Raw genomic sequence first — 13864 nt, 5'->3', positions numbered from 1 at the left:
AATATCTATCTAGTTCCCAGACGTCTTCAGTGCCTCAAAAGGTAAGCCCCTTCCCATAAAGCAGCCACTCCCCATCCCCCAGGCCTCCCATCCCCTGGCAACCACTCATCAGCTTTCCTGCTCCATGGAGTCACCTGTTTGGGACGTTCCAGATAGTTCATAAAAGGGGAAACATGCAATATGCGGTCTTTTGTGTCTGGCTTCTTTCACTGGATGTAATGCTTTCAAGTTTCATCCACGCCGCAGCGTGTACCTGTGCTCCCTTCTGTTTTAGGGCTGAGGGATGTTCCAGTGTATGGATGCATCACATTGTCCATTCACTCACGGAGGGATGTTTCAGTTTCCATCCTTTGGCTACCATGCAAAGTGCTGTGATGAGCATGGGCGCACACGTATTTGTCTGAGTACCAGTTCCAAATCTTTGGGTATCTAGCTAGGATTGGAACTGCAGTCATCGGCTTTTTAAACACATATGCCAACCTTCATCTCTCCCCTGCTTAAAATCTTGCAATGGCTTCCCACTGAGCGTCCAGCGGGTTAACTAATTATACCCTGTGGGCCAAATCCAGCCATCCCCTCTGTCTGCCCAGGAACAACTCTCCGGAGAAAGCCCTTTAGCGAGCTGCAGATGCCCACCAGGGATGTCCTCCTCTGCCTGATCCCCACTCTGCTCCCAGTGTCCACCTCCCTGACCGACAGCCAACACCTCACCACCTTCCATGGCCCTGCTGTCAAGGAGAGAATCCCAAGCAGACTCTGTGCTGAGCGCAGAGTCCGATGTGGGGCTTGGTCTCATGACCCTGACATCATGACCTGAGCCGAAATCAAGAGTTGGATGCTTAACTGACTGAGCCACCCAGGCACCCCTATCTATCTATTCTTTTTTCTATCTATCTATCTATCTATCTATCTATCTATCTATCTATCTATCATCTATCTATCTCTATCACCTATCATCTATCATTTATCTGTCATCTATCATTATCATCTCTGTGTCTACACACATACAATTTATTTTAAGGAATTGGCTCGTTTTTTGTTTTGTTTTGTTTTATTTTTAACTAGGCTCCACACCCAACGTGGGGCTTGAACTCATGACCCTGAGATCAACAGTTGCATGCTCTACTGACTAAGCCAGCCAGGCACGCTAGGAATTGACTCATTCCTGTGGGGTTGTGACTGTGGGGTTTAGCAAGTCTAAAATCCACAGAACAAGCCAGCAGGCTGAAGATTCAGTTAAGAGTTGATACCACAGTCTTGAGTCTAAAGGCTAGAAACTCAGGGAGATTTTCTATGCCGCTATCTTGAATTCCTTCGTCCTCAGGAAACCTCATTTTCTCTCTGCCGCCCTTCAACTGATTGGATGAGGCCCACCCACATTATCAAGCGTAGCCTGAAAGTCAATTGACTGTAGGTGTGAATCACATCTTAAAAATACCTACCTGGCAACATTTACACTGGTGTTTGACTAAACCATGCCCTAGCTAGGTTGACCCAGAAAATGGCTATTATTGGATCTAAATGACTACACTGGTGGCCCCACGGTAGGCAAGGTTTCTCACATTGCCCCGTTCTCCTTTCCTCTTTGGACATCCTCACTGTCTGAAATCAACTCCATGCTGTCCTTAGAATGTCAGTTTCAAAGACCCTGTAGGTTCTGCTCATCTCTGGGAACCACAGCTCCATCAAAACAACACCCCATGTGCTAAAAAGAAAGGAAGAAAAGGAATCCCAGGGCACAAGAAAGGGGAAATCAGCAAGAAAAGAAATGAGAAGAAAGACATTAAGGTGGGTGGGCAGGTCGGCTGGGACACCTAGTGAGTGATGAGGATTTTTTGAGTCTCCCCTAGACAGAGGTCCCTGCCAATCAGGGGCTGGGTGTGTGTGTTTGTGGGGGGGGGGGTTGCTGGCTGTGAGTCTATTTCCCCTGTATTCCTGGAATCAGGAGGTGGGGTTTACAGGACCTGGGGGTCTTAGGGGAAAGGTGCTGAGAAGGGGCGACTGCGAAGCTCAGGGCTTTTCCGGCGATCACCACATCAAGAGCCGGTAATGGATCACACCCTCAAGAGTCCTAGCGGCGCAATTAATCAGAAGAGGCATCGAGGACCCCAGTTCCCCTCGGTGGCCAGTGAACCCATTTGCCTGTGGCTACTGCCTCCCACGTAGCTCTGGGGATGCTGTGACCACGATGCCCTCGCACTTCCCCGCCTTGACCGCTGACCCAGACCTTCCCTTTCGCTCGTTCGCTTGCTCACTCACCCGGAGCTCCAGCGGAAACGGCGCCGGGCCTGCCCCCTACCGCCTCCTCCTGGGAACTGCCACCGCAAGCGGGATGCAGGCGAGGTAGCAAACGGAGTTGCGCGTGAGCCGCAGGTGAGGGGCAAAAAGGGATGAAGGTGAGAACAGGTGAGGATGCAGGTGGGGAGGCAGGTGGAAAGAAAGATAGGGGAGCATATGGGTAAGAGAGTTGGTAAAGATTCAGGCAAGCCTGCAGTTGGAGATGTAGGCGTGGGCCAGGTGAGAATGCCAAAAATCCAGGTGGATACAATCCAGGGCGTAGGTGGGACAGCAGGTAAAGATTTAGGTGACAGTATTGGTAAGAACGTAGGTGAGGATGCGGTCAGAGGGCAGGTAAGCAAGGGGTGCAAGGGTAGTGAGTTGCTGGTGAGAATCCACAGAAGGTTGAGGCTGAGGAGCAGGGGAGACGCAGGTGCAGGTGAGGCAGGCGCATGCTCCCTGGGCGAGGAAGGACACCCTGCAGGTGGACTGCAGGAGGGAAGCAAGCGGAAACCAGGTGTGGCTTCAGGATGGAGCCGAGCTGCTGGTGAGGCAGGGGGGCGGGGGTGGTATCCCAGCTGCCTCTTTCCCTCTCAAAGACCTTCCCACATGGGGAGACACATGACATATAACTGCGGCTTTATTGTGGGGGCCGTGGGGAGGGGTCAGTTGGGACAGCCAAAGACGATCATGTCCTCAGCGAAGCTGGCCAAGTCTCGGCACTGTTTCTCATTCTCCTCATCCTGGCATTCTTCGGCCTGAGGCCACAGCTCCACCCATGTGTCCTTCCCGATGATGTAGCTGATGCTGGAGGAGGGGGGACGGGGAGAGGCAGGAAAGTCAGGGGCAAGGCCGGGGAAGGGCAGGCGGGGGTGACCCTGGGCAGGCACCGGGCTGGCACTCACTTGGGTTTCTCTCCCCACAGGTCGGAGGAGACGCCCCACATTAGGTAGTATTTCCCCTCCTGCAGCTTTAAGGCTTCTCTGCACTTGATGTGGCTGATGAACCTGCGCTCCTGGGCAACCCGCACCTCATCGGAGCCTGGAGGGGAGGCCAAGGGGAGCTGAGCCGGAAGGCGGCAGGAGGGAACCGGGAGGGAACCCGGAAGAAGGGGAGCAGAAAGGCGGAAGACACAGTGCAGGGCTGACCTGATTTGATGATCTGCTCGATGACCATGATGTAGTCGTCGAAGTCGTCCGAGGGCTCCTTCCTGAGGAGCCTGGTCTTGTACACTGCGGGGGCGGGGGGGGGGAGGGCCATGGGGGTCACCCTCCCCTGCAAGTGCACCTGGGCACATGGCACCCACCCCGCCCCTGCCCAAGCAGATACATGCAGGATCACAGCCAGTCCCAAGACAGTCCCTGCCCCCCAGCAACCCACCCGCCACACACGATCCTACACACGGCCCACCCACAACGACCACGCCTCCTCCCGTCCACAGTCATAGGCACGACCACGCCTCCTCCCGTCCACAGTCATAGGCACGACCACGCCTCCTCCCGCCCACAGTCATAGGCACGACCACGCCTCCTCCCGCCCACAGTCATAGGCACGACCACGCCTCCTCCCGCCCACAGTCATAGGCACGACCACGCCTCCTCCCGTCCACAGTCACAGGCACGATCACGCCTCCTCCGGTCCACAGTCATAGGCACGACCACGCCTCCTCCCGCCCACAGCCATAGGCACGACCACGCCTCCTCCCGCCCACAGCCATAGGCACGACCACGCCTCCTCCCGCCCACAGTCATAGGCACGACCACGCCTCCTCCCGCCCACAGCCATAGGCACGACCACGCCTCCTCCCGCCCACAGCCATAGGCACGACCACGCCTCCTCCCGCCCACAGTCATAGGCACGACCACGCCTCCTCCCGCCCACAGTCATAGGCACGACCACGCCTCCTCCCGCCCACAGTCATAGGCACGATCACGCCTCCTCCCGTCCACAGTCACCCGCAGCCCTGTCTCACATCTCTGCGGCTCAGCACAACTACAACCTCGCAGTCGCTCACACCACCCGGCGTACGACCACATCCACTTGTACCCTTGCACACACCCAGCCCGCTCATTACCACGGTTCCCATGCAATCACGGCCCCTCACAACACATTTACACACACACACACACACGTCGCCCGCACCCACGGCCACACACAGCCAGTGCTACACGCAACCACGACCATAACACAGTCACATGCACACCCACAGCCACACACACACTGTTGCTCACACACGATCCGGTGTGCATGAACCCACTTACCATAGTCTATGCCGGGCTCACAGGCCTTGTCCAGCCGGTACCCATGGGTGATCTTGTCCACCTGGTGCATGAAGCAGTTCTCTGTGGGGTGGATGAGTGGGGGGCATGGTTATAGCCCACGTCTCATCCAGGGCCCTCCACTCCTGGGCCTGTCCCTCTGGGTGTGGGCTTTCAGAGCCCCTTGGGTCACCCCCAATGGAAGGAGGGTCCGGTGGGTGTGGCCACCCCTTCCCCGCCCCTTTGCGCCCACCCTCAGCACAGCGGCACATGTCCTGGTGGCAGAGCTTGCTCAGCAACCCGTCTTCCTTCTCTGGGTGGTAGAACCGGACGCAATTCTCATCTGTGGGCAGAGTGGTGCGGAATGGTCAGAGGGCTAGGGCCTTCAGCCCAGAGAGCCGGGGGTGGGGGTGGGGGGCTCGGATTCCCAACTCCAGTCCCTCAGACCTGGAGATGGCAGGTCCCCAACCCTGGGACCCTCAGACCCCCACCTTTCAGATCCTGGGACCCTCAAACCCCAGCTCCTAGGTCGGCTGCTCACCCAGGTTGTAATAGGAGTACACCTTGACTGATCCAGGCTGGATCAGCCCCACATTAAAGTACTGGTGCACTTTGAAGGATAGACAGTCCTCGTGGTTATGCGAGATCTGTGGGGAAGGAGGAGGCCGGTCAGTGGGACGACATGGAAGGGAACCTAGCATGGGTACAGGGGGTTGGAGAAAATGAAGGATCAAGGTGGGATATGGGTGGGGAGGGTGGGGGGCAGGAAGCTCTGCCAAAAGATTTATGAGCACTTCAACAAATCCATGTTGTTTCTCCAAGGCTCGGAGCTAGATTACACTCGCCAGGTTCCTTCCTTCACAAGTGTGGCCACGTGACTGAGTTCTGGTCAACGGACTGCTATCTATGTCCATAAAAACATCCCATGGTTAACGATACTGAGTTGTATATTTACAAGTTGCTCGGATGCCTGGGTGGCTCACTTGGTTAAGTGTCTGCCTTCTGCTCGGGTCATGATCTCAGGGTCCTGGGATCGAGCCCCGCATCGGGCTCCCTGCTCAGCAGGAAGCCTGCTTCTCCCTCTCCTCCCCACTTGTGCTCCCTCTCGCTATCTCTGTCTCTTTCAAATAAATAAATAAAATCTCAAAAAAAAAAAAAACCCTATGTGAGGTAATGCATGTGTTAAGTAACTTTATTATGGTGATTATTTCCCAGTATATGCATACATCGAATCATTACGTTATACACCTTAAACTTACACAATGTTATGTCAGTTACATCTCATTAAAGCTGAAAAAATAAAGAAAGAGAGAGAGAAAAAAAGAAATAGATATACATATGTATGTGTATGTGATAGGTGTATTTGGAGGAAAAGGCTAACAGTGAATTTGGGTAGAACTATGGAACTGTGTTCTATTGCTCTGCAATTTCCCTGTAAGGTTGGGATTATATAAAAATTTAAATGTACAAAAATTAAAATACAAGAAAATGTCAATGCTCATCTCCTGCACAATCCTCTTTTCTTCTAGAAAGAATGGGCCCAGCAGACGACTCTAAGAGCCTAGGAATTGGAACCCCAAGATAGAAGGCACGTGGATCCCTGAGTGACTGTGTGGAGCAGAAGACCCTTTCCTTAACCTCCCACACCAACTGGACTTGGCATGAGTGAGAAACACAAGTGTCCTGTGTTGGGATCCCCATATATTCTTGGGAGTTTTATTATAGTAGCTAGTGTTACTTATGCTGACTAATATGGGGTGAGGGGCATGGGACTTAGCAGGAAGAATATGAGGAAAGCAAAGCGGGAAGGCATAAGTAGGGGAGAGGAGGAAGCTCAAGTCAGGTTGGAGATGCAAAGAGTGAGAGTTCAGATGGAGAGCTAAGAAGAAGGGAGAGAAATGCCAGGGGAAATCCTGTTCACCACTGAGCACCTGATTTTTTAAACCAACGTAGCTCTTTTCAGTCGTTGTTTAAGACTCTGATGGGAAGAAGTTGGAGGAAGCAAGCATAAACTGAGGTTGGAACATGAGTGGTCAGAAGGTATGGATGACCTGGGTAGACCACCTCATTCCACCTGCCCCTTCCTCCACCACCCAACAGCAGGGACCCCATCTCTCCTAGCCTGGGCCTGGCCTGACCCAGAGGAAGGCCAGCCAGGTAGAGGTCAGGTCCCCATTGGAAGCCTTACCTTGTCCAGGTAGATGATGAGGGTGTTCTTATTGGAGAAGGCCTTATTCAGCTCGTACTTAGAGATGTATTTCTCAACACCACTGTTCAACTGGGGAAAGGTAGGACTTGTGAAAATGCTCCTTAGTCTTCTTCCAGACCCCAGGGTTCTTCCCACTGATCCTGGCCCTCAAACCCACAAGCCCTTCATACCTCGTTGAGGTCACTAAGGTCAGGAGAAAAGCCAGTCATCATGGATATATCCAGGATCGACATGGTAGCATCCTGGTCTCCTAGGTACCTGAACGGGGCAGAGAAAGGGCAGTTGGGTTCCAGGGTGGGGTCAGCCCCGGGGGTCAGTTCCTGGACAAGGGGGTCTGATCAGAGACTGAGGTTCCTGGTTCCCACATAGCAGCACAGAGGGATATTAGATTTTAGGAAACATTCCCCAAAGGGAATAATGGAAAGGCAGTACAATGGTCAAGGAGACTAATAGCTCAGGCTCTAGAGCCCAATTGCATGGGTTCAAATCCCAGCTCTATATGACATCTGATGAATCACTTGACCTCTCCATGCCTCAGTTCTTCTAGAAAATAAAGGCAAGAAAATGTTACCACGGTCTAGCTCAATAATAGCGGGGTATAGTAATCACAATTGCATAAAGTACAAATCTTGTTTCTAGCTCTTCAGTCCACCAATCACTGTGCAAATAACAGATGCACATCACAGTCAATGACCAATCACGTCACTTCTTCCAAAAGTCTGTCGGTGCCGGGGCATTGAGCAGCCATTATTCAGTTCATGCACTGATAGCAAGGCGTGTGGTTGTGTTAATTCCGTATCTCCCAGTGGATCAACCCACCTGACGTTTTGTAAAAATGAGTCATTGAAAGAGGGAACTAGCCAACAAAGATGAAAGCGCGGCAGGGCAATGAAGACTGGTAACGCCGGAAGTAAAATTTGAATAGCATATAAATGGAATTAGAGAATAAACGGCGGGCTGTGGGAATGTCGCCCCTGCTGCCATTTGAGAGGCTGGCTATGCAGTGGGAGGAACCTGGGGCAGGCAAGCCCATCAACATAAACGAGGAGAATGGCTGTGACCAAAGGATGCAGCTGTCCCAGGGGAAATGGTGCCGGCAGAAATGCCTCCATAACTCTTGGCCGCTCAAAGGATTAAGTGTTGGAAGCTGACCTAACTCAGAAGGGAATGTGACAATTCACTATGTCATAAGAAAGATGCCTGCTTTATCCATATCCTCAGTTATACAAAGAGGAAGGAGGCGCTTTCGAACCACAGTACTTTCGATGAGTGTTTTACAAGGGAGGAAACAAAAAATCACTTGCATCTCAATGTTCTGATGTTTTCCTTTACAGCATACTAAACAAATACTCGTCGTACTGTCATTTTCATTTCTCTATACCTTTATAACTGGCATATGAGAGTTTTTGATGTTGTGATAAAATGCTTTAAAGGTCATGGAACAATTGTAACTTCCCCGACTGATTGTTGAGATTGCTCGCACAGCCTCAGCCTACATGGCCACTGCTAGTCTCGGACTTAGCCATGCACAGTGAGGACTGTGCCTGCGGCATCCACCTCCTGGGGGGACTTAAGACAATACCAGATCCACAATGCAGTCTTGCAAAGGATTACGTACCAGAGATATTATTTGTGAGAAGTCTTGTTATAGACAGAGGAATGGCCAAGATGACCCCCCAGTGAGCCATCATCACTTACCTGGTACAGATGTTAAGGATCATGGTGCTCTTGGCGTCCTGAGGCCTCTTGACTAGAAACACAGAAGACAGAAAAATGGGAGGGGGGTCCCTGGGTCCCAATTAAGGAGGGGGGCAGACATTAGAATGGGGTTGGGGGAAGGGTAACAGGTAGGGTCTTTACTCCCTTTACCATCTTCAAGGGCTCGTTGAATGTCAACCCTGAGGTCAAACTTCTGGCAGGAGGCTTGGCCTTTGAGCTTGGCATAGTACATTGTCACCACCTGGTGAAATAGTGGGGGTGATGAAGTGTCAGCCCACTTGAGTTGAGAAGGAGAGGGTCCCTCTGGGGCAGAGGGGTTGAGAGAAAGTGGTGGGCCAAGCAGGTGTGTTTCTGTTCCTTACCGACAAGGTGCCTTCTCCTTTTCCTTTAGCTATTACTTCGAAATTCTCATTTTTCTTGGTCTGCAGGGAGAGAGAAGTGAGGATGTTGGGAACGAAGCCTTCTCCTGGCTGCAACAATCATCTGCTCTCCCTCCTGCCTCTGGCAAACCCTGGCTGGTGTGGAGGGTGACAGCAAGGAGGGTTTGGCTAGGCAAATGTACCTCTTCTGACCGCAGGAGGCTAGCAGATTCCCAGACGATGCGGTGCTTGATGACAGAGTTTCGGCTGGGCAGTTTGATGGCCACCTCCAGGTTCAGGTCCTTGTGGTCAGGGACATCCTTCTGGTATTGGGCCAAGGCTTGGAATACCATGAAGGTGGCCTAGAACCCATGAGAGAGGAAGAGACTCAGATCAGAGGGAGGGGGCACTGAGACTGTAGCCTAGGAACCCCCCCTACTGCCCCCCAGAGAGGGTAAAGATGAGATTGGGAGTTGTTAGGCACCAAGGACATGCTCTAGATTCTTCAAGGGACAGAGGCTTAGACCAGCATTTGGAGACACTAAGAACATGTCTAGAATCCACCAGAAATTGTAGGCGTAAGACTGAGCCTGTAGCAACACTGAGAATGTGGCCCAGATTCATCCAGAGGAGAGTCTAAGACAAGAGTTTGGAGTCACTGAGAATGTGTTTAGAACCCACTTGTGAAAAAAGAATGAAGTTGGAGCCTGGGGTCACTGAACATATGATCTAGAATCCAAAAGGGATATGGAGAATATGACTGACAGCTCGCCAGAAAGAAAGGGGGTCAAACTGGAGTCTGAGGTTTTTGAAACCATGGCCTAGAACCCACCAGGAAGAGAAAGGCTGGGAGTCTGGTGGAGCTGAGAACCTGGTCTAGAACCCGCAGGAAGACGAGCTAGCATGGAGCCTGGTGGAGCTGAGAACCTGGTCTAGAACCCGCAGGAAGATGAGCTAGCATGGAGCCTGGTGGAGCTGAGAACCTGGTCTAGATACCAGGAGCCTCAGAACATAGCTTGGGGCATTGAGAATGTAGTCTAGAACCCACAGGTGTGTTCACAACTGAAAAAGCCTGATCTCTTAAATCCACTCCAGCCACTCTGGCTTGTGGGACAGGAGGACTGCCCCTCTTGGTCTCAGCGTCTTCTCTGGGAGGCCAGACGACGTAGGCATGCAGGGGCCTGGGGGATATGGGGTCACTTACCTGGGTGGAGCCATAGCCACCCCCGTAGTATCTCTGCTCATTGAGCCAGCGCACGACAGGAGGTACAAAGTCAAAGTCTTTGAGCAGTAGCAGGGCCAAGAGGGCGTAGGATGTGGCTTCCACACTGTAGAGCTTCTGGCCAGGTTCCTCCCAGCGCTCCCTGTCTGCAGAGAGAACCCCCCAGCCCCCATGCTCACTGCTCTGTCTAGCCTGGAGATGGCTCAGAGAAAGCTCAGAAGAAGACTCCCCCTAGACTCCCCCTGGCTGACATCCAAGGCCCTCAATCTGCTGGCTCCTGCCTCACTCTCTTTTCTCATTAACCTTCACTCATCCACTTAAATTCTCAACTGTAGCCCCACTGATCTACAGGAGATTCCCTAAACTTTCCATGCTCATTCTTATTTCTGAGTCTTTTGAAATTCTGTTCCCTCTACTTGGAGCACCTTCTCTCCACTACTCCTGTTAATCCCATCCTGTACAATCTGGCTTCAAAGGCACCCCAAGACTCGGTGACAGACCCCTGCCCTTCCTTCTGTCTCTCAAAACATCCTGTGCTCTCCTGTGCCAGCATTATGATGCTCTACAGCAATCCGTTAACTCATTTCTTTCCTCAACTGGAGTGTGAGGACATGATGGCAGGGGCTACACTGTATTCACTGTGATGTCCCAAGTGCCTAAGAAAGTACTCATGGCAGAGATTGTCATGAGGAACCATTCCCTCCTCTTCCTGGGCACACAGCTGGACTACATCTCCCACATATCTTTGCAGGCAGGTATGGCCACAGGACGGAGCTCTGGACAATGGAGTGGGCACGGGCAATGACAGGGGCCCCTTCCATGCCTGGTCTGCCTCCCTTGCACAATCCTCCTCTTTCCCCTTCTGCTTGGATGGAGTGGATTCCAAGGACCTGGAGCGGCAGAGCCATGAAAAGAAAGAGTCTGGGATCCGGGCATCAATGTATGGAGGAGATCCATCCATGAACAAGAAACTTCTTTGTGATAAAGCACCTCAGTATATGTTACATCATATTTCTTCACATATGTTCCATCAGTCAGTGCAAACCTAGTAGAGATCATCACTGGAACCAATGATTAAGTGCTCACTAGGTGTTAGGCACTGTGCTAAATTGCCTATGGCATTATCTTGCCTAATCCTACTGACTCTTGAGATAATGATAATATTAGGACAATAGCAGTGATAGAGCTCTTACTGGGTGCTAGACGTTCTACCTGCATTACTCATTCAATCTTCACAACCGCCCTATGATGTAAGTATCATTTTAAGATGAGGCCCAGAGAGGTTCAGTGGCTTGTACAAAGCCACACAGTGAGAATATGGCAGAGCGGGATTTGAATTTGGCTCTGTCTGATGTCAGAGCCCACGTCCTTGCTCCTGGGTCATAGCACGTGCTCAACACACACTTGTTGAATGAAGGGTGCAATGGACCTTATGGTGTAGCCTACAATGAGGGCATCTCACACCTCCGAGCCATCCACCCAGCGTGGCTCAGCACCATCCAGTCCAGCTCAACTTGAAGCGGCCCATCCCAGCGCTGCTTAGAGCCACGCATGCCAGCTCAAGACGACCGCCCCTCAACCCCAGTCCTGCATTCCTCTTTTACCTCCCCAGGCTGCCCCTCACCTTTGGCTGCGCTCAGAAATTTTCTGAGGAGGTTTCCCTCCAGCTTGCCTAGCTGGGCGAGGGCGTAGCCAGCAATGGCCACAGAATATGATCCCTGCAGGTTCTCGTAGTGGGCTGCAAGATACTGTCCTGCCTTACTGATGCTGCCCGGCAGGCTCTATAAGAAAGAGGATTGAGTACTTTGGTAAGGTGAACATTACTGCCACAGAGAGCTGGTAAGGATCACACAAGCACCACTTGCTGGGTACCAGGATGGTTTCTGTCCTTGGGACAGTTCCCCCCCACCCCGCCGCGGGTTTTCAAGACATTTTAGCCACCGTGAGCTGCCATGTTGCTGAGTACCTAAGATGTGCCTGGGACAATTTATATACCCAATGGTGTACTGGTAGCTATTTAAGCTCTCCAGTGTGTGTGTTTGGGGGCAGGGGAGGAGGGCGGCTGGTTTATAGATTGCCAGTTACTGTGACGTAAATACTCCCACCACAGCCAATTTCAAGCTACCACCATAATGTCCCTGAACATGGAGTGGAGAAGAGATGCCCCAGATAGGCACTTGTGAGCTAGTAGGAATGATTCAGCCCCCTGCTGGGAATGCCTCTTGTCTAATCATCAGCTTCAGAGCTAACACTTACTATATGCCAGTCTACTTTTATCATCATCCCTACTGCACAGATGAGAATACTGAGACCCAGAGAGACGAGGGGTGGAGGAAGACATGATCTGTAGTGTTCGCGGATTTTTATGGTGTGAATACTACCATGGCCAATTTCAAACTACCGATGTGGAGGCAGTGAATGCAGAGTTGGGAAGAGGTGGGCAGTAGCACAGTCTTAGATAGTATTTTCCACCATATAGGTGCGTAAACAACCTTGAGATGGATAGATTTATTGTAGATAATGAAAGATAATAGAACAATTAGGAAGTGATGAGTTTCGAGTGTGTTTTTCACCTTTGTTTTTAATGTTGAATGCATAGTCTAATTTACTTAAATGTAAGTTTATATAATGTAATTTTTAAAAAAGATTTTATTTATTTTTTTGAGAGAGTGAATGAGAGAGAAAGAGCACAGGAGCAGAGGGAGAGGGAGTGGGAGAAGCAGGCTCCCCGCTGAGCAGGGAGCCCAAATGTTGCTGTGTTGTAGTAGAAACTAATCCTTTTGCCTGCCCAGCTACCTCTCCTTCATCTACTTTTGACTTTTGTAGGAACTTTTCTCTTTCATTCACACCCCACAGTGGAAGCAGCCATATTTGCCCAATAAGACCTACTTCCTGGCTTCAGCTGATTGGCCCAGGTGTGATCACCTGACCACGGTCAAGCCAATCAGAACCATTCCCTGGGAATCTGATAGCCTTGGTCTGGCTATTTCCCCAAAGAAGGCAGCCAGCCTTCTGCCAGGCTGGGTGGGTGGCAGAGAAAGAGGAATTATTGGGCCCAGAAAGGCCTGGGTTCCTCTTAGGCACTAAAGATAATAGCCCCCTCCCCTCCATCTCTTTTCTGGGTTCCAACTAAGGGAGAAGCAGCTGGCTGAGATCCTGGGGTTCCCAACTTGGTAAGCTAAAAGGTCAAACAAACCACTCTTAAAATCCCAGGACAAAGCAGATGGAGCAATTACAGAGACTCTCAGGAGCCCATCTTTCTAAGTTTCTCTGCTTCAGAACCAAAATTAGAGGAAAAGGAGATAGCCGTAAGACAACATTTTTAATCATTCCCCTTTTAGGGTCATGGGCTCCTTTGAAAATTTCCTAAAAGAGGGACGTCTGGGTGGCTTAGTCAGTTAGGCACTTGAGTCTTGATTTCGGCTCAGGTCATGATCTCAGGGTCATGAGATGGAGCCCTGCATGGGGCTCTATGCTCAGGAGGGAGTCTGCTTGAGATTCTCTCCCTCTCCCTCTCCCCCTCTCCCCATGCTCTCTCTCTCAAGTAAATAAATAAATTTTAAAGAAGAAAAAGACAATTTCCTAAAAAGATCCCCCAGGCTAAAAAAATAGTCTTGATGTTTTCTTAGCTCTGTGTTGTGAGTTTTCTTTAGGGAAGCAGCAAAGATACAATGCACTGATCAGGTAGGAGTGATGTGGAAAACAGGCTGAGGGGGCTTTTGTTGACATTGGCTAAAACTCTCTGAAAATGGTAAAGCAGGCAGAAAGGACCTGCTCTTTCATCTCTTTGTGTCTCAGTTTTCTCTTCTGTAAACTGGGG

General features: G+C 51.2%; 1 protein-coding gene across 1 annotated transcript in view; it reads right to left on the bottom strand.

Moving 5' to 3' along the window:
* Positions 1 to 2899: 2899 nt before the first annotated feature.
* The window catches only part of C3 (complement C3), a 37716-nt gene continuing 26751 nt past the window's right edge, over positions 2900 to 13864 (bottom strand). The window contains exons 28-41 of the mRNA XM_045863187.3: positions 11669 to 11825; positions 10027 to 10190; positions 9026 to 9184; positions 8826 to 8885; positions 8614 to 8704; positions 8443 to 8494; positions 6915 to 7002; positions 6724 to 6813; positions 5077 to 5182; positions 4789 to 4878; positions 4539 to 4619; positions 3426 to 3509; positions 3183 to 3318; positions 2900 to 3084 (exon numbers count right to left, since the gene is read on the bottom strand). Coding sequence (XP_045719143.1) covers positions 2943 to 3084; positions 3183 to 3318; positions 3426 to 3509; positions 4539 to 4619; positions 4789 to 4878; positions 5077 to 5182; positions 6724 to 6813; positions 6915 to 7002; positions 8443 to 8494; positions 8614 to 8704; positions 8826 to 8885; positions 9026 to 9184; positions 10027 to 10190; positions 11669 to 11825 — 1500 coding nt within the window. The 3' untranslated portion in view covers positions 2900 to 2942. The remainder of the gene's footprint in view (positions 3085 to 3182; positions 3319 to 3425; positions 3510 to 4538; positions 4620 to 4788; positions 4879 to 5076; positions 5183 to 6723; positions 6814 to 6914; positions 7003 to 8442; positions 8495 to 8613; positions 8705 to 8825; positions 8886 to 9025; positions 9185 to 10026; positions 10191 to 11668; positions 11826 to 13864) is intronic.

The sequence above is a fragment of the Mirounga angustirostris genome, unplaced genomic scaffold, assembly GCF_029215605.1.
Source record: "Mirounga angustirostris isolate CCGP_5_RB_7025 unplaced genomic scaffold, mMirAng1.0.hap1 SCAF_1, whole genome shotgun sequence".
Taxonomy (NCBI): Eukaryota; Metazoa; Chordata; class Mammalia; order Carnivora; family Phocidae; genus Mirounga; species Mirounga angustirostris.
Note: the sequence above shows the minus strand (reverse complement) of the source record. Positions and strands in the feature narration are given on the sequence as shown.